We start from the raw sequence: 21,665 nt of genomic DNA, 5'->3' as shown, positions 1-21,665 counted from the left end.
TTACTATAACAAACGTAACTGAATACAGTAGAGTCGCACTAGTCCGAACACCACTAATCTATACATCTGCCTAAACTGAACATCTTTCGGTCGGCGAAGAGGAAATTTTCTCTAACAAGAGGTTCACTTAGGGGTGTCCCCTTTCTCTTTCCTAAGTGAACCACATGAATAAGGCTTCATCAAGCTTGTTAAATGTTGAGGGCCTTGCTGTTTGTCGATTTTCAACTGATTTTTCTGAAGTAGAGGCACAAAACTGCTCAATCTTTGCATGGTTTTTTCCAGTTGGTGATTGTAGGCTTGCCCACTGCTAACTCTACTGCCAATTTCGTTGCACTTTCACCCTTGTCCAGCCTTTTCAAAACATCCAGCTTATCTTTCAACATACATGTGTGTTTCCGTTTCATGGCTATTGTAGCAGCACACTAAATTAAACTAAAATAATGTAGAGTGAAGAGTACATTCAACATCCACAATTAAGCATGCTAACTCACACAGTAGCGTCAGTCAACTGATTGGAATCCTGGACTATGTATTAAAAACGTTTTTTACAGTTAAAATAATTTTAAGGTAAACAACAAAGGCAGGTTTCCATTTCAAGATTATAAAACTTGTTCTTGTTAACTGTTTGCACCCTGTATTGAGTACAAGTCAGATGAAATAAAGGATGGGGTGCTGATGTCATTGGTTTTGCTGGATCTATATAACCAAATCTGTTTTACTGCTTGCTTCAGCATTATTTCAATTATTCAGCTAATCCAAACAGGGCTTGGTCCCAATTAGTTCAGACTAGCAGGACTCTACTGTATATAAAATTGTTAAAAATTTAATATCATAAAATAATAATTATAATTTAGAGATGTAAGTTGTTTCAATAGTAACAAGATCATATTAGATCAGTGGTTTTCAATTTTTTTGAAATCAGGGAACACTAAACTTTGACATTTATTTTCCGTGAAACACTTATAATACATCAGCTTTAAAGCAGGGATGGCAAACCATTTTGAAATCAAGTGCACTCAGTCTAGTAGATGACAACATTGCTGTTTACCAATTACATTCCCATACAAAAATTATTTTACATTGTATTGATTTTTCTTTTGCAACAATTTTTAATTGTATATTTATTTTTTTGTGGAACACTTGAAGTGTCTTCACGGAGCACCCATGTTCCATGAACCATGGATTGAGAACCTCTGTATTAGATAATCGGTTTATTAAGTTATGGCAATACAACACTTAGGCAATCTGCTTAGGGGTAATGCCTTCCTGGGAGGACTTTTTAAGGGTACCTAGTCCCTACTCAGGCATTACAGATGCGGAGAAAACTTGGAAAACTCCTGTCCTGATGAGCCTGTCCTGACGAGGTGCGAACCCATGACCGAACTCCCAGTGTTCAGGGAACATAACCGCTTGGCCACTAGTGGACCCTATTAGATAATCAAGATTTTATTTTTTTTTGTGGATGAAATATGATTGTCACTAACATATTTAATTATATTTGAGGAAAGCTGCTTTTAAAATGTTAATATATATGTATTTAGTAAATATTTAAAAAAAGTTTAGTTAAAATGTTTTAATTAATATGCACTCTTCTTGTTTCATGTGATATGATGAAACATAAGTATTAAATATAAGTGAAAAGAAAATTTTAAGTTTTTATTAGAAATAAGCTTAAATTATCATTATTGATGTTTAGCCTCTCTTTTTTTGTACAATAATTATCACTTAACAATACACTTGAAACTGGAAATAAATGAAACAATATAAATACATCAGTTATTGCTGGATTTTATTTTGAAAATAAACTTATTGATTGTCTTAATTATATATATACACACTACTAATTACTTCAAGGAAAAAATTTCTATAATGTACGTTAAACATTCAACATATTTTAAATATTTTACTAATTTAAAAGTTTATTTTTTATTACATGATGTCTTAAATGTACTGTACATTAGTAAATTTTTTACTAGTTACTTTTCTAAAATATGTAAGTTTATTTTTGTATTTTTATTAAATTTTGTTTCTATTTTACCTATAAATGTTTGTAATATGATATTCATGTAATTAAATTATATTTATTTATATAGAGAACATCAGCTTAAATCTTTAGCACTGTGTGCAATTAATTCTGTGAGAAGAGGATATCCTCCACATGAAGGTGCACATATAGCTCTAAGTAAGTTTATTTTGGCTATTCAATAAATTTTGAATATTTGTTAAACATTAATAGGGATATAAAAACTAAATTATAATGAAAATCAAAAATATATAATTATTATTATTTATTCCTTTTTTTCTGTTATAAAGGACTCATAAAAAACTTTTGAGAGATTATAATTAGATTGTTAGTATTCACTTATTCTAATTTTATAAGTAGTTTATTTCTAACAATATCTTTGTATTTTATTTTAATGCAGATTTGCAAATATTATATGAGGAGAGTCCAATATTAAAGGTACAGGCCAAAATCACACTAACATTTATAAATAAAGAAAATATTTAATACATTCCATAAAGACTACATACAATTGTTTATTTCTCAACATAATCACCATAAATATTGAGCCATTCATCCTAGCATGACACTAGTTTGAACATCCCTTCACTGTACTGTTGTGTCAAGTTGCTTGAAGTAGTCCAGAACACTGTCTTCTAATTCCTCTTGATCTGCAAAGTGTTTCCCCACCAAAAATTTCTTTAAAGGTCCAAATAAATGAAAATCCAATGAGAAGGCTAAATTTGGATTATACGGAGGATGTTGCATGACTTCCCAATTCTGCTGTGCCAACCACAGTTTGGTTTGATTTGACATGGGGAGTATAGTCCAGATTTAGCCCCCTTGGATTTTCATTTATTTGGACCTTTAAAGAAATTTTTGGTGGGGAAATGCTTTACAGATCAGGAGGAATTGGAAGACATCATTCTGTACTACTACAAGCAACTTGTCACCCAACATCATCATGAAGGGGATGTTCAAACTAGTGTCATGCTGGGATAAATGGCTTAATGTTTATGGCAATTTTTGTAAAGAAATAAACAAAAGTATGTAGTTTTTGTGGAATGTATTAAATATATTTTTTTAATTGTAAATGTTAGTATAATTTTGGCTTGTACCTTTAGTATTGAACTCTTCTCATGTATAAAACTTTTATTACATTCATTTATAAGTATAATACAGTGGTGCCTCATTTAACATACTTAATCTGTTTCAGGTGCAAGTCTGTTAAGTGAATAGTCTATTATACGAAACACATTAGAAATAATGTTAGAAATAGAAATAAATGTTAAAACATCTAATTCGTTCCGCTGCATAAAATAACCGTACTGTACCATAAATAAAAAATGAAAATGGAGCAGTCACCAATTATGGCGGGTAGTCAGATGTTGTGAGGAGGAGGTGGAAGAACACTTTTTTCACACATTCATACAGACACACACTTTTTACACATTGCAGCAGGTCTCTTTTTTTATTGTTTTTTAATTGGAGTCAGATTCAAGAGAGGCTACCGGGGCTTGCAGGGTCAACTTTTCTTGTTCCATCCTTTGTATTTTGGCTGCTGGCTTCTTGAAAAACATGTCCAAGGTGGTCTGTTTCTCTCTCTTCTTCAACACCTGTCGGAAATGACGGGCAAGGGTGTCATTGTAGAGATCATTGATCCTGTTGGCCTCAGCTGTGTTTGGATAGTGAGTGTTGGTAAACTCCTGAACCTCTCCTCATTTGACAAGGAAGTCCTTGATGGCAGCAGTTGAAATTAGTTGATTGGATTGCTCCTCCTCGTCGTCAGATGAAACTTCCCTTTGAGCTTCATTATGTTCCTAGGCCAGAAGTGCTTGGAGCTCTTCAGTTGTCAGCTCTTCTTGGTGTTCTTCAATGAGCTCCTCCACATCCTCCATTTCCACCTCCAATTCCAACTCTCAGGCTGTCGAGATGTTTTTTACCACTTCTGTATCCTCAGCTGGTTCTTCGTGGGTCCATTCAGGAACAAGCCTCTTCCAGGCTGAATTGAGGGTCTTCTGTGTGACTTCTCCCCAGGACTTCTGGATGAGTCTGATTGCCACAAGAACATCAAACTTCTCTTTCCAGAACTTTCGGACGGTCATGTCTCCACAAAGCTGGCATTCTTTAAACACCTTCATGAAGAGAGCTCTGGTGTACAGTTTTTTGAAGTTGACAATGATTGCTGATCCATTGGCTGAAGGATGGCAGTGGCTAATACTGCACTTTGATGAAAGGATAGCTTTCTTCCAGGATCTCCTCCAGGTCTTTTGGGTGACCAAGGGCATTGTCCAGTATCAGTAGGGCTTTGAGCGACAGTTTTTTGTCCAGGTATTTCTTTACAGCAGGAGCAAAGATTTCCAGGATCCATTCCTTGAAGACAACCTGGGTCACCCAAGCTTTTTGGTTAGACTTCCAATGGACAGGCAGGTTGGACAAAGAAGGAAAAAAAAAACAGCATACTCTTCTGCAGCTAAAGAACAACTGTTTTCAAAGGCTCCCAAAATACCTACATCAAGAAGCTATTCTGGGAGGCTAAAAAGGGGAAAACATCTAAAAAAAGCAGATTGTCATTGGTAACGGCAAAAGAGTGGAAACATCATTCGCACCTGTTCGCAGAAAGTTTGTTGTTCGCCTCACATATCTGCCAAACGGAAAGTCCATTGCTTGAGTCACGTAACGGCCAAACAGAAAGTCCGTTGCTTGCAGCGTCCATTATTTGAGGCGTATGTTATATGAGGCACCACTGTATTGTACTTATTTGTTAGATGTGCAGCAGTTTTGGCTATTTAGAGTTCATACGCCTTGGAAATCATTTATTCTGGTTGTACAAATGTGCATATTGATCAGCATATTACATTTGTTGCAGTAAATGAAAATATGACAGTTTTGACTCAAATGCTTATTTTTTTTACATAATACACAGTAATATGTAACAATAACATTTGACATTCAGTATTATTTGTCATAAATGATTTCTATGCAACATCTTTTTCTCCTAATTGTTTTGACCAATGTATACAATGATTAAAAGCTTGAATGTGTTTTCTACAATATTTTATTTTTTATTTTGAGATCTGCATCATTTAAAATCCTTCTCTTTTTGCTTTTGTCATATCTAAATCTTTTGAAAATAATGACTTAGATCATGAATTAATTGCAATTATTTTCATGTTGAACTAGGTTTGAAATTTCACAGAAAAGTTGAAGCTATCATTTTGTTCTATATGAAATTTATATTCTAAATGACATCATTTGAAATTATGAACAGTCTTGTGTATATCTAGTATTCATATTATAAATTTCAAATTTTTTTTTCTCCTAGAACCAAATTAACTATGTTTAGCTGAGCATTATAGGTTTCTTCAAAGAGGTAATATTTTATTTACAATAGTCTTTTCAAACAGATGGCCTGATGGCTGAGATAGTTAACCTTTTGATGAGTAGTTCCATAAATATACAAATATACATGGTATGATACATATGGTGGGCTCTACAGAGTGAGTATGTATGCGTGTGCACACACACACACACACACACACACACACACAGTCTCCTTGTATATGCTCATATATTTATGGACAAATGTGAAACTACATACAGCTAGAGACATCTGTTAGCAGGTGTAGAAAAACTTTTTACACATAATTTTGTTTGTAAGTTTTTGACAAGATTTAATCTATAATTCCTAGCATAAAGACAAACATGACATATAATCTTCATTTACACTCACTGTCTCCTGGATTGTTGGAGTTAGTCAACACAATCAAATCAGAAAAAGAAAATATTGTTTAGTTTATTAAAAAAAAAATGAATTAGAAGATGAGCTATTAAATTATTTTATAAATGTTACAATTTTTAAAAACTGTGGGAGAAGAGGGAGCCACCAGTAAACCCACTCATCAAAGGGCATCAGCCACTGCTTTGGTGACCTGAGATTGGAACCAGGCAAGCAATACCAGAAATTTTTCTTGGATGATTGCTCCTGGATATGTCAAGCCTCATATCTCACTGTCTGTCCACCTCTATTGTGAACCTGACTGAACTTATAACACTTTTTGAATTACCTACATATTTTTTTTTAAATAATGGTAATATACATCAACAATTGCCATAAATGATCGGGCTAAATTTTGGATAAATGATTATAAATTAGAAATAAATTTGGCACTAGAGTTAGGCATTAGGCACCATCTCTTATTAAAATTAATAATTATAATATTTAATTAATTAATTTAGATTAAACTGGAAGAAAAGAATCGGCCGGAAGCGGGACTTGAACCCGCAACTCCCACTTACCATGCTGATGCGTTGCCAGTTACGCTACTTGGACCTTTGGTCTGATTGGTAATATTTTGATGTGTGTAAAGAGTTTATTTAAAGAAGGTGTTTGTGTGTATAAATACATATACATATGTAATTTTGAAACCTACAAAAAAGTAGTTTTTAAAAAAATAATATTACTTCAATCTTATCACCAGTCCTTTTTATTTACATTAGATGTATTTTAAACTGTGTGTGTTTTAAGAATAATGACTGACGTTACTCGCTTAGGGTCTGCCTTAGGTGAAAGGTTATGACCCTTGCTTTGTCTCCAGTTTGTCAGGATGATGCAAGAAAGCTTTTTGATGTATGGGGGTAGTGGTTGCAGAATGCAAAGAGACCCATACAGAGACCAAAATGACAAAATTAATGTGTTCATTTGAACAAAGACGACATGCTTACAGAAGAGGCTAAAGGTCATTCAGGTAAAGGTTGTACTGTAGTTTCTACAGAGGAAAGTTTGTTTCCACTTTATTACTGGTCCGTAGAGTGTTCTGCTGAGGTCAGAGAGGTTCTGTCCCTCTCTGGTTGGTCGAGAAGTTTGCATTGAAATACAAATTGCTTGCATTTGCTTTATGTATGAATATAAAAATGAAATATTAACCACTTTATACACTAAAACTGTGATAATCAATATTGAATTGCCAAATGAATGCAGTATGCAGTTGTCCTCTTAACTAGTTACAAATAAAATAAAATACAGTATGCACACCTATATAGTACTTTATTTGAAAGATACATACAATAAATGAAAAAATATTTATACAATAAAAAACAAAATTTTACAATACTGTACCTCAATTAATATTGAAGTATTGAAGTAGCCAGTTATTTGCTGCTATTTACTGTTCTAATGAATATTTTAATATATGTATACCTACTTTTACATTCCCCCTATATATATATACATGGGGGTGTAAAAGTAGGTATACAGATGTTGTTATGGAAAAAACATACAGGGAGAAAATAGGCAGAAAAAACATTTACTTTTATTTTTTATGTACAAATTAAATCACAAATAAGAAATATAAACTAATAAAAGACGATAAAAATAATAATAATGAACACCAAATATTTGTATTTCTCAGATTCTCAACTGTATACCTACCTTACACTCCCCTGTATATCCTTTCCAATAGTGTAATTTTGCCATACTTAATCCTACATTATCCATTAACCTAAACATAACTTATGAAAACATGGAGATAATAAATTTTAATCCTAGCATATAGATACAGTCAAACCTGTTTTTATGCAGTGGATAGGGACCGCATAAAAAAAAAACGCATAAAAAAAATCGCACGAAACTTCACGAGTGGCTATAAAAAATAGTTTTCGCAACACAATTAAAAAATATATTTTTTTATGCGGTGAATAGGGACCGCATAAAAAAAGTCTCACATAGAAAATAACTCAAAACCGTACGAAATAGAATTTATTGACAACAGATGTCAGCACTTGACTGCATCGTCTTGTCTATCGTCTGTTTTACATATTTTTGTCCAGGTGGTGTTTTGTTGACTTAAAAAATAAATTATTTCATTTTTTGCATATTCATGCAATAATATTACTATAATAAGTGCATTTATGCTATAATAAGTTTATTTAGCTATAATAAGTCAACGTGAGACATGACAAATCGCACGAGACTAGTCGCCAACTATACCACACAAAAAAAAAATCGCACAAAAAAAAGACTGCATAAAAACAGGTTTGACTGTATTTAATTCTAGCATATAGATATTTTCAATTTAAAGTTATGTTTAAATTGAAAATATCTGATAATTCATTTTATTTGCTTATCTGACACTATAAAAATGTTGATAATGCTGGATTGTTGAAATAATAATTTACTAACAATTTACAGCAAAAATGATTTTCATATACAATAATTTTGTACAGATAACCTGTGAATTTTCTTTATTTAATCAGTTAAGTCAATTTGAAAGAATTTCTCTTTGTCTAAAATTACAAGAGGATTTTTAAAAATTGTGAACAATCCATTGCATTCCACAGACATATTCATCTGCTATTTAATTTTTTCCCAAAATAACCTATATGTATGCCCAAATTAATTTAAAATTTGCCAAATTCTTATTTGTGAGGAAAGAAAGATTAGAGTAAATAATAAATCATTTCTACAGTTTATAAGTCATTGTCTATATTTATTCTTCATATAGTAAAAAAAAATTTATTTCTTCAGTTTATTTATAAATTTATTTTCTGCTCATAATTGAATAACAATGAAAAGAAGAAATGAAACACTTATTAAGCAATAGTTTCATTTAGTTGTAAAATTTACAGAGAAGTTATGTTGTAATTTAAAATTGTTTGATATTGATAATTACAGGAACTGTGAGGAGGTTTTTAGAAAATTATGAAGATAGTATTGACATTATTATATTTACGGTTGAAGATGTTGATATAGGAATATATGAATTACTGTTGCCACTCTATTATCCAAGAAATAAACAGGAAGAGGAATATGGTCTTTATTATTTACCTGTTGATACTGGTGGAAAGGATGGAGAACCTTACATTCCAGAGCGTCAAATACGAATTGTGGATAAACCAATAACTACCAATGCAGGTGAGAACTAATTTTTCAAGCAAATAAAAAAATTAATCTAATAATTACTATATGCTTTTTGTTGCAAGCATAATTAATGAATTACAGCATGTTGTTTTTAAGCATTGCAGATTATGCTTGTCTTTATTTAACAATGCATAAAAAATTGAAATTTTATCTTCATTAATATTATAGACCTTTTGGGAAGTCAAATAATAATAAGCTTAATTATTTGATTTCCCAAAATTAGTTCTTCAGTCTGTCTAATTTACTACACTCACTCAAGAAAATCTATAAATATATATTTTAACAAGTAAAACGGCAAAGCCGTATTTGGAACAAGACTAAGTCTCGGAGACTCACTACTAAGCGGGATCACTTTGACGCTCAAGGCAGGTCTCTTTCTCATTCTCCGATCTTTTTTGGTATCGCTGGTATTGAGTGCAATGGTTCAAACTTCACTGGTCACGGCCATGAACACGAGGCCGTCCATGAGGCATTTTCAGTGAAATTAACCTATTCAATGTCAAAATTTCTCTCTTGTGTGTCGTTCTGGGTTGAATTTTTGTTGATGTCTAACAAAAATTTCCCGTTTTTGAAAAAAATAATGGTGATATTGGATTGTCTGAAATTATTTTTTTATTTTGCACAAACAACATATATATTAATAAATGTAAAAAGAAAAAAAAATTATATTTCAGAAGTTAGTTTTAATATAAAATTGTAATGACGTGCCATCTAGTTTCAAAAACATTCGGATGATGAAACGAGTTATCTCGGGTCAACAGGTCAAGGTCAGCGTGTGGCAATCAGAGATATGTGGGGAATAACATGGGACAGGAAAATGGGTTTTTTCAAAGATTTGTTATTCAAAATTTGATTTAGCAACTTCCATTTCCAACTTCCCAACAAGCAACGCATGTGCAAATCTAGCACTACTGTCTGTTTGTAGCGAGTGTTGCCATTTTGTATTTTATTTTGACTTGGTTCTCGGTCTCCTGACTACCTACAAGTCTGGTTTTTTTTATGTGCACATGATTTGGGAACTTTATACTCTGCCAAATTGCAACTCCTGACATGTATTCCATCATACCTCTATTCTGGTAACACAGCAGGCAGTACGATTTTATAAACAAGATATAGTCTTGTCAAAAATATGTAATAAATAATAATCTCTTTTATTGGACTATTTTAATAATAAGTTTATCCATAGACAAACATCACAAAACATGATAAATTTGTATCATTCGTCTTTGCTATTTAATTATATTCTTGTCAAAGTCCTTTTATATATTCATGCCTTCTCCACAATCTCCAAACTTCTTGTTTTCCTTATTTCCTCTAACATTTTGGTTACACCCACTGCATCTTGCTTTCTTTATTAAGAGTTTCTTGACAAAATGATAGTGTTTTTATTCTGTGATTTCTGTACTCCTCTTTTTTTTATGCCTTACCCTTATTTCCTTTCTTACAATATTCCTCAGTGGCTAACAAAACATTTAGTTAGCCCATAATTGTGTGTTATCTTATCTGGGGTTTATAATTCTTTTATCTAGCATTACTAGGTACATTGATAGCTTTTTCAATTAGTGACCTAAACACTGCATGTTCTGTTTATCTCCATAGTATCCATGTAGAAAGTAATCAAGAGGTAGGAACAAATTGTGATGGAACACTGTTTTGCTTAAACCAAATTTCTCTTCTAAGATTTAGTGGCCCATCTTTTATAATTGGTTACATAATCAGAGGGGAACTGAACAATTTCAATTAACTCAGTTTCATCTCTTTTAATAGATGCATACCACGAAAAGTGCATTAGATAGACGTTTCTTGTATTTTTCTTTTGTAAAATGTAAAATACACTCTTATGTAGGATTTCATTTGAAATTTCAAAGTTGTTTCCTGTCCACCTAAGAAAGAGGGCAAGGAGTGACATAAATTAAGTCATTGTTATGAAGCCCCTTCTGAAACCATAAAAAATGAAAAACGTTTGTATTGGTCAAGTTGTTCTTGAGATATTAGCTTGTGACACTTTACATGACATTCTGTATATTGATAAAGTGATAAATCAAAATCATGATAAAATTGAAGTTACTATTTGAAAAATATCTTTATTAAAAATAAGTTGAATGATATATATCGGGTGGCCAACAAGTTGATCGCGATCGACCGGTCGATCGCGAAGCCAATTTTGGTCGACCGCTCGCGATGTCTTTACTTTATGTGTTACACTTGTAACTGAACGCAACGCCTGAACATAACAAGCAAACGCAACAGTATCAGGGTTCCTACGCGCCTGGAAAGTCAGGGATTTTCATTAGTTTCGGAAAAAGTCATGGAAAGTCAGGGAATTTGTCTCCTTAACTGCCTTGTTGATTTCGTTTGCTGAATATGGCTGACTAAGCATAGCCATCTGCAGGCGGCAAGAAGTAATGCTGCAATCTTTAATAAGAAAATATACCAGAATCCGTTTTTAATCTGAAATGGCTCTTTTCACCGTTCTGAAGCCATATAATTTTACACTTGTGGATTAATAACAGGATAAACTATTATTATGTAATAGTGTTTAATTTTTAATTTTAATAATTCAGCGATTATAAAAAGATGAATTTGTTAATTAGAATAAAAAATAACTAATTAAAAATTAGTTTACAAACTTTTAAAATTTGAAATCGTAATTTATTAGATTGTTCACTTCAAAATAGCTAAATAGATCAGTAAAAATCCGTGATTTAATTGTTTTTCACGTTTAAAACATTACTATACAACATAAAAAATTATAAATAGCTACCCGACATTTACAGTAAAATGCTGGCGCCGACTAGTAGTTTTTTACATTTGTTGTTACAACTTTCCTTGAAAAGAACTGTACTGCAAGCGTATTTCCCCCCTCTCCTGTTAATTTCCGCAACTTCGATACATAGTTTAATAATTATTATAGTTTAACAGAAATGATGTTGGGTAACAAATATCCACTGATTTTGGCAAATTTAGGCATCATACTTGTAATAGATATACTGTAGTTATCGTTTTGAAAATCAACTAGGTAATCCGATAGTTTAACCAATGTTAACTTGCTTATAATTAATTACAAATTTAAAAAGCTGGTAAATTTTTAAAAAATTAATTAAATTACTAAAAAATTAAAATAAATTTGATTATTTTTTGTGCGAAACAACAACAAAACAATTTTTATAGTTATGTTGCAAAAAAAAGGTTTGTAGTTATGATTCTATGCGCTGAACTTCTATATTTTATTAACATATAATTTTAATTTCGTTTGATGTTTATTTCTGTACACTCAAACCTGTTTTTGTGCGGTATATGAAAATTTCAATCAAATTGGAACATAATTGACTTCTGTAAAATTTTTTAAAACTCTATTGGATGTTTTCTATGAAATCAAGTTTTTTTCATTTTTTATTAAGTAAAATTTTTTCTCTTACCTTTTTTTTCGGTCCCCTCCTATTTTAATAGCATAAAAATCAGAAATATCGTGTTAAATGTAGATTGTGGGTGTGAAATTTCAGGCCTTGTTAAATGAAAGAATAACACTTCCTGCAGCTATATTTATCAAATAAAAGTATTTTTTAACAATTACTTTTAACTTTTTATATAGTTTTTCTGTAAAACCACTTTTTGGGAGGGTGTTTATTTCGCGGGAATTATTTCCCGGCAAATTTTTTTAATGTTAGATTCGTATTTAAGTGGAAATAATTAATATAAAAAATAAACTTCTTAGAGGATTTTTCCCCCATTAGGGGTTGCAGAAAAAGGCCCAAGGAGTTAATAAAGCAATTCCTAGTTATTTCGTACGATTTTGAGTTATTTTCCACGTGAGATTTTTTTTTTATGTGGTCCCCATTCACCGCATAAAAAAAATACTTTTTGTGTTGCGAAAACTATTTTTTATAGCCACTCATGAAGTTTCCTGCAATTTTTTTTTTTTTTGTTATGCGTTTTCTTTTATGTGGCCCCTATCCACCGCACAAAAACAGGTTTGAGTGTATTTATTTTATTTTATTTAAATTCTATACATTTTAAGAATCCTAATTTTCGTAATACTATGACATCATAGGAATACAAGTCTCACTAAAATAGAAAAACGTAAAAAAATTAAATTATTAGATGAAAAAAAAGGAATGAGTAAAAATTTTTTTATAGAAACTTGAGAAATAGTCAAGACAGCGCAGCTCTCAAGATCGATCATTTGGATTGGAGTTGAATTTTTCATTGTTTGAAAAGACAATTTTTAAGTACAGTACAGTACTATTTGTATATCAAAGAATACTGTTTGTTGATTTTATGCTATCTTGTATTTACTAGATTTACATACAAATAATATTGATAAATGATGATAAAATAAAAAGCTCATGTTTCATTTGTAAATTGCTTATTTTTTCATTACATTAAAGTTGTGGATTCTATCATACATTTTTCTACAGGATGTATGCATACTGTATTTTTTTAATGTGGCAGTCTTTGAAACACACAACTAGGCAAAAAGAGGGATAGATATACTCAATGTTTGCAGTAAATAAAATGCTGTTTTATTATGTTGATATTCCACACTGTAAGAAATGTGAGGGTCAGGGAATTTGGACAAAGTTGGTCAGGGAAAATCAGGAAAAGTCAGGGAATTCAAAACAAAAATTTGAGTACGAACCCTGCAGTATGCATGCAGTTATGACTCGACTCATAGAAAAACACAGCCATTTAGCTTGAATATTTGGTACTGTCATATGGCAGCTTCTTTTCTTTAGTACATGTATTAACAATATTATTACTATTTCTCTCATTATTATTATTAAGGTAATAAAATAGATTCCAAATCTGTCTTTATCTGTAGCTAATTCGAATTAATAAATATTGTTAATAATTACTCATGTTGTTTTAATTCCCCTGAATGTGAGTCTTTTGGCCCGTTAAATAATTATGTTGTTTTTTACGTAGGTAGATATACAGTGTTTCAGTATGACGTGCACTCCCGCGATCGATAGATTAACAAAGAATAAATCTAAAAATCTTATATCATTCTTCCATGATAGTCTTCAATCAAATTATCAGTCATACTGTACTTTTTCATATTTCCGAACAAATAGTACCACAACTTATACATTGCAATTGATAAAAAAATTAAATTATATTGTAAGTTACTAAAAATCTATCTTGAAAGATTTTTTTAGGTACCGCCTGTACGGAATGAACTGGTAGCTGCAAATATCAAAAGTTGAGTCTGGAAATTTATTTTTTATGAGCCTTATATCTCGAAAACTTAATAAGTGGTTTAAAAAATAGAAAAAATAGTTTTGAATATATTTTGCTTATCTACCCATAGCTCGCGGGAGTGTACCTCGTACTGAAATACAGTGTATAAACATAGTATGTATTACACACCTCCCCCTCTTCACTTAGACTATGCCTATGACAACAAGTCGATCGCGACACATTTTTAAGATAAAAAGTAGATCTTATGTACACAAAAGTTGGCCACCCCTGATATATATTAATCACTAGAACCAGGAACAGAATAATAAATATTAAATTGTATGGATAAAACATCTTAAAATTCAATATTTTGAAAAAATTCAAATGACCATAATAATTTAATGAATTTGGCATTCTTGATTTAATTTTTTGAAACTGCATTAAAATTATTAATCTGAGATTTTTTTTAATATTATAACTACATTTTTTTATATTCTTATTATTGTAATTAGATTTAGGGGAAAGTGTTGATTTGGCTGCCCAACTTGACAGTTCTGTATCTGTTGGTCGTTCGGCATTTGCAAAAATGCACGGAGATTTAGATAAACGTCGAGGTAGTCAACATAGAAATAGTATACCTTCTGACAATTTAACTTGGGAAGTACAAAAGAAGAACAAGTAAATGAATCAAATTTTAGAAATATTTATTGATAATTTTAAATCATAAATGACTATATTTTATTTATTGATTTATTTAGATATGAGAGACTTCTGCGGAAAGCTAGATTAGAAGATTTACGATCTATTGCAAATTTAAAATGCTTATATCAGAGCGGAGAGGACAAATTCGGAAGACCTGTCATTGTGTTTATTGGTCAAAGATTTAAAGCTTGTCAAGTTGATTTAGAAAAGGTAAATAACTAGTAGATAGATAAGATCATGTATCTGGTAGATGATGATAATGTTTTGTTTAGAAATTAGTTATTCATAAAAGGTTGTTCTGAAAGCCAACAGTTAAAAAAAAAATTAAGTAATTTATATAATGTTGCTTTTTTATATTTAATTGAAACAAAACAAAAATTAAGATTTTACATTAGGAAAAAATAATTAGAATAAACTATCAGTTATCAAATAAACAAGAAAATAATTCATTTTTGTTTTATACAATTAAATTCAAATTATGTTATCACAATCTAATTCAAATATAGATAGATTAATTACAATAAAAATTCATATTGATAATTTTTCATATTTTTTTAAGTTTCTTAAATTAAAAAAAATTATGAAAGAATTATTAAGAAAATTATGGAAAATTATCAATATGAATTTTTATTGTAATTAATCTATCTATACACTTGAATTAGATTGTGATATCATAATTTGAATTTAATTGTATAAAACAAAAATGAATTATTTTCTTATCTATTTGGGAACTGATAATTGAAAAACAAATAATTAGGAAGTTTATTATTTTTTTTCTAATATAAAACCTTAGTTTTGTTTTAACTAAATATAAAAAAGTAACATTATATAAAATACTTAATATTTTTTTAATAATAATTTACAATGTCTTAATAATGTAGACCAGGGCTTCTTAAACTATGGGTCGTGACCCCATTTGGGGTCACGAGATTTTAATGCAAAATATTGAAAATAATTTGTGAGAGTTTGAAAATGGCATGCTTTGTGTCGTAGGTTTCGTGAGTTGCACTTTGTGTCACTTCTGGTGCAGCGAGACAACGATTCAGCAATGCTGATTGTAGTGTGAACTAGTGTAGTGTTGTTGCTTTTCGGTGTATTCAGTTGTCTCTGTTCCATTGTAACACAAGAGTGAACTGTGGTAGTACACCATTATTGTTTTTGTAAATTTGTATATATCTTCAATATATATGTATATTTTCATTGTATTTCATATGTATATTGCAAAATATTTATATGAAGCGTGCAATGCCATAAGGTTGTAAATGCCATTTTTCTCAAAATACGTTTTATTGAAGAAATGAATTTTAAATGCAATGTTTTTTCCTACAAAAAAACATTGTGGCGATAGTGGCACTCTAAGTGGCTATATTTCGAAGATGAATTTATGTGCAAGTCATAACGTTTTAAGTGCCAAAGTGCAAGCCACATGACTTTTGGCATGTAAAATATTACGGTTTACATTTACATCATCTTGTTGTTCCAATTTGTAATGCAGTGAGTTTTTTATCCAGAACTGGATAACTGAATGCCAGTTTATTAATAGTTAACCTGTATCACCTTATTATTTGATATTTCAAAATGATATTTGGACTTCCATTAATCTTTCAAATTTGAAGTTTTTAAATACATTTTAACTTTTATTACACTAAATTAATACCTTATTGTTTATATTTTCCTTTATTTATCATAATTATATTACAATTGATAAAGATCACAGCCCAGTTCAAGTACCAAAACTGTGGGCCCAACATTGTTGAAGCCAGGAAGCAGTCACTAATAGATTATTGCTAGTTTTTAATGTTAAAATTGATATTGAATTCGTAAATTGTGTTTAATAATTTAAATGTAAGTTTTTGGTATTTAAAACTGTTTTTCAGCTGTAGAAACATTACTTTTATGATTGCAATTGGTTTTGCCATTTACAACTTTATGCACTTGCACAATTTTGGCATTTACAACGTTATGGCTCTAACCCTGTTTTTAAACTTTTTTTGTTTCCTTACCATCATACTTAGGTGTTTGAAATTAAACCCAATGTTTTATTCCAAAGTGTAAATTGTTAAAATAATTTTTCTAGCATTTGATTAAAGTTTGTTCATTAGAAAAATGTTTTTTCTCTCTCCTGAAAAGTTTGTTTTTTGGCATTTACAACATTATGGCATTGCACGCTTCATATATCTTTATTTTATAAATTTTTTTTGGGTTGCAAAAAAAATCACCATTATAAATGGGGTCGTGAATAAAAAAAGTTTAAGAAGCCCTGATGTAGACAATACTTTTTAAATTAAATTTTTATATATATAAAATAAACATGCATTCACATAAATAAAAGAAAATCAGCTGTTTGGTAGATTATTTTAATTTTTCTTATATAGATTAAAAAGTTAAATGAAGTACAATTTGTAAGCATTTTTGTTTACTATTATTATTTAAATTAAATATTTGACCTGTGATTTAGGAGTTACTAAATTTTGAATTTAATTTTTGATCCACTTTTAGAAAAAGGTTTGCCATTCTATGTTGTCAATTTGTTTTGAAATATTTTCTTTAAAAAAAATGAAATATTAGACAAATTTGAAAGCACAGGATGCCCACCAACAGGAAAACCTTGAAAACTGGGAATTACTAGAAATTTTGATTGCTAGAAAATAGACTGAAATTTTGTTATTGATTTCAACTTTTTGCTTTGTAACAAAAATGGTTTAGATTGAATTATTAAATATAAAGATTTATTTTGAAATAGAATATATATATATATATATATATACATACAAAGAGCACAAAGTGGGGAAGCTTCATCTATTAAATTAGTGACCATTAAGCATTTTTGTTGTTTTTAAAATGTTTCAACATCAGATTTTCCAGAACTTGCTGTTTACTGCTTGGTTGACTACTTATTATTCATGAGCATTTTAATTTTTTATTAAGTATTTTGTGTTTGCTTACTTGAATGAAGTAAACAAACTGTAGTAATTCTAGGCTTAAAAACAGATCTTTCGATGATATATCTCATTGTGTGGTTATTCTCAGATACATTGATTTTGGGATGCACCTAAATTACCAGGAAAAATCCTTTTTGTTAGATAACTGAGCATATCTATTTTTATTGGTAGTGAAAATTTCTATTGGTTGGTGTTAGAGTAGACAATAAGGCATGCTTGTGTACTACTATTTATTTTTTGGAAACACTGCAACTAACATTTAGATATTGAACAATAGTTTTATGCTATAAAGGAGTTCTGTTCTCAGAGACCTAACTTATTGTAATTTTCCATTGCATGGTTATGTAATAAGTAAAAATAAATTAATTACAAGAATGTGTAAATAAACAGATTTTGAAATTATTTTAATTACTGAAAATAATGAAGAAATGTTGACTTGGGAACTATAGAGTTTTGTTCATTAAATATGAAAGTCCTTCAAATTGAGATGTGTTAAATTGAAGATTTAGTGTAATATTAATACTACTACTATTGATTATAGCTTTTCATTTAATTTTTACAGAAACGAAATTCAAAATTAGTTTTTTAGTATTGTTTATTTTGTAATTAAATGATTTATAAAATCATAAAAGTTCTTGTACTGGGGTGAAACATAAACTGGAAAATTTTTTTATATTGAGTAGTCATTCTAAAGCAGATGAACTTGGTTTCATATAATTAGCATAATTTAGTAGCTATTTATATTTCAATCAGAGGTTATGCCAAATTTTTATTTTGAAAAATTAACTTCTCACATATTTTTGGAAATTATGAAGGCTCTTGAAACAATAGAAAATGATAGACAAAAATAATTTTTGTGGATATACAAAATTATGGATAACAAATTTAAAGATGCATTACAAAATTCAAAATAATTATTAAATAAATAGCTACCAACTGTTATTATAATTTTGGATAAAATACATAATTTAAAAAAATTCCACCCAAAGTATTTATAATCCATTAACGTATTACTAAATGTAAGACATCTAGGCACAAAAAATCATTTTATTTATATGATTTTTAATGCTAAGATGGCCTAGCCTTACATATTGTTCAAATGTGAATTTGATTTATTTATTTATTTATTTAAATTATTAACTCTCAACTTTAATCAATAAATAAAACTATGCTATGTTTTAATATTTGTTAAAATTATCATTACCTTACTCGAACACTCATACAAGTCAATTTCATTCAACAAATACACACTATAATATATTCAATATTCATGTGATAATTTTTTTTTAATACTTTGAAGAAACAAGATAAATATAAAATGTTGAATAACATTATGAATTGGCTGTGTTAATTAAGATATTTCCAATTAAGAATATTTAACTATAGATTCAAGTAATGACAGGAAAAACTTTTTTCCTTCAGAATGGCTGGAAAACTGTGTCAATAATCAACATTATAATTGAAACTGTTTTACTTTAAGTTAGATTAAAAAATTTGTAGTTTCATTAAATCTAATATATAAAAATTTCTAAAAGTTAAGATATATTAGTAGCATAGATAGGAGATGAGACTTACCTGTATATCTTCCTTAAATGATATCAAATTTAAATTTGACAAAAAGTTAATTTTTTCTAATTTCTTTGAATTTAATTTTAATAATTGTTTTCAGTTATTCTATTTTATTAAAATTATTTTAAATGCAATTTTTACTTGAGATAAATATATGAATAATTTTGTTAATCTACAAAGTGTTATCAGTTATTTGTTGATTCTGCCATTTATCACATGTGTTACAGATAAGAGAACAATAATTACTTTACAAAAGATCATATGACATTAAAGAAGTAAATTATAGCTTATTTAATTTACAATTTTAGTTTATTTATTTATTTCATAACCTATTACTTTCTATGCATTTGATAAATTCAATATTTCAGTGATCTTCAGTAATTACATGTCAATTTTAAATGACTTTCTTAAATCTATCATTCTTATGTCATTTATCTTTTATTTATGTAAAAATTAATTTTTTTAATAATATAAAATGAAAACTTATAATTTTCTAAATTTTATTTATTTATTTAATATATTTAATATGAATTTTCTCTCTGCTGAAGAATCGATATAAACTTTTAGCCAATTAAGAAGCTGAATGATCAGATTATCGCTGATAGTTTGATTTCTTTTAGTTAGATATTCAAATCAATTTGGAAATATTTTAACCTGTAAAAAATTCAGTAATGAATTGTATTGCAATTGAAAGTTGAAAACTTCTTACATTATTCTGGAAAAATTTTGAAATTTTTTCTTAAGTTAATAAAAAATTTGAATATTTAAAATTATTAGTACTTTACGGAATTATCCTTATAAGGAATAAAGTTGTAAAGTTAAATAATTAAAAACAATTAAATTGTTTAACTTTACACTTTTTAACTTTTAATGAATGTAATTAACAAAACATATAATTAATAATTGATTAAATGGAAATAATATTTAATTAAATATGAGATCCTCTTGAAGAAAAACAGTCACTCAAAAACTTTAGACTGTATTTTTGTCTTAGTTCCTTACATTTAGAACATTACAAAACAGATAAAGCTGATGTCAGTTTACCATCCTGACATACACATTTATTCAATCACAAACTTTCATTATTTACAAAATAAGACTATTTAATTTCAATTCTGTGATATTCTTCATTTTAAATGGAGTTCAAAAAACATGTAAGATGTCATTGAAGGGACTGATGTCTTCATACCAGATGATGTAACTCAAATTGGCTGCAAATTTTCTTCCTGTATTATAATAAAGTAAAATTATTATAGTTTTATATGTTTGCCATATGTTGCCTTTCAGTATAAATTTGCATAACTTGGATTTTTTGCTTGAAGGTGAAAAATTGACATTTATTGTGATGTTCATATTTAAAAATTGTAATCAGCATTCAGCCATTATAATTTTTAGGCATAAAATTTAGTAATTTGCAACTGATTATATTATAGAATATTTTTTGTTAACTGTATTGATTCTTATTTTATTGCAATGTAATGTTTTTATCTTTAAAAACTATTTTCCGTTCACTGCAAATATAGTAAAAATTAATTTTTAATTGAGAATATTTTGAACATAAATATAAAATTTTTATTTCTAGGCAGTGTTATATCTGATACATACATTGGACCCAATAGTGCAGCAAGATTATGTTGTTGTTTACTTTCATTCAAATACTGGGAGAGAACACCATCCTTCACTTAGTTTTATTAGAGAAGTTTATGGTTGTCTTGACTACAAATATAAGAAAAACCTTAGAGCTCTGTACATAGTTCATCCAACATTTTGGAGTAGGGTAAATATTACTGCTTTTAAATTATTATTTAAATGTTAAACTTAAGATAATTCAAAAATTTATTTAAATGAAATTTTAATTCTGTACGAGCAGTGGTGACAATGATTTTCTATAGTGCTCAGAGTTGATTATTTTTTACAGAAATTCTTAATGCATATTATTGAATAATTGTATTTTGCTTTAGAAATGATTTTGAATTTTTTAATATGAAGGAAAAGATAAGATGATAACTCTGAATTGGTAAAAATTAAAACATTTTTAATATAGTTTTTTTATTATAAAGGCATATTGTTATTATTGAATAAACCATAGACAGACAACTTTCCAAAATCATTCACCAAATATTTCTGAAGTATTCGTCTGCACTTGCATTTCAAGAGAGAGAAACATTTTATCCAAATTTTCTTTTGTATAAATAATGGTTGCTTAATGAATTTACACAAATACTGGCATGTTAGAAGTAAATAATAAATATATGTTTTTTATTTTTTAAGTAAAAATAAACTTTACCATATGCATGCAGAGTGTATGTGTGGATAAGTTTTGTCCAATCTTCATGCAGTTTCATTTCTA

General features: G+C 29.0%; 1 protein-coding gene across 2 annotated transcripts in view; it reads left to right on the top strand.

The window, feature by feature from the left end:
* Positions 1 to 21,665, top strand: part of LOC136972390 (protein GDAP2 homolog) — a 63,265-nt gene that overhangs the window by 21,852 nt on the left and 19,748 nt on the right. For both annotated transcript variants that reach the window (XM_067266972.1, XM_067266973.1), the window contains exons 5-9: positions 2,094 to 2,182; positions 8,676 to 8,915; positions 14,615 to 14,780; positions 14,861 to 15,014; positions 20,898 to 21,092. In XM_067266972.1, the coding sequence (XP_067123073.1) occupies positions 2,094 to 2,182; positions 8,676 to 8,915; positions 14,615 to 14,780; positions 14,861 to 15,014; positions 20,898 to 21,092 (844 nt within the window). The remainder of the gene's footprint in view (positions 1 to 2,093; positions 2,183 to 8,675; positions 8,916 to 14,614; positions 14,781 to 14,860; positions 15,015 to 20,897; positions 21,093 to 21,665) is intronic.

Source organism: Centruroides vittatus, unplaced genomic scaffold, assembly GCF_030686945.1.
Source record: "Centruroides vittatus isolate TY-2023 unplaced genomic scaffold, ASM3068694v2 contig_290, whole genome shotgun sequence".
NCBI lineage: Eukaryota > Metazoa > Arthropoda > Arachnida > Scorpiones > Buthidae > Centruroides > Centruroides vittatus.
This window is presented reverse-complemented; position numbering and strand designations above follow the sequence as displayed.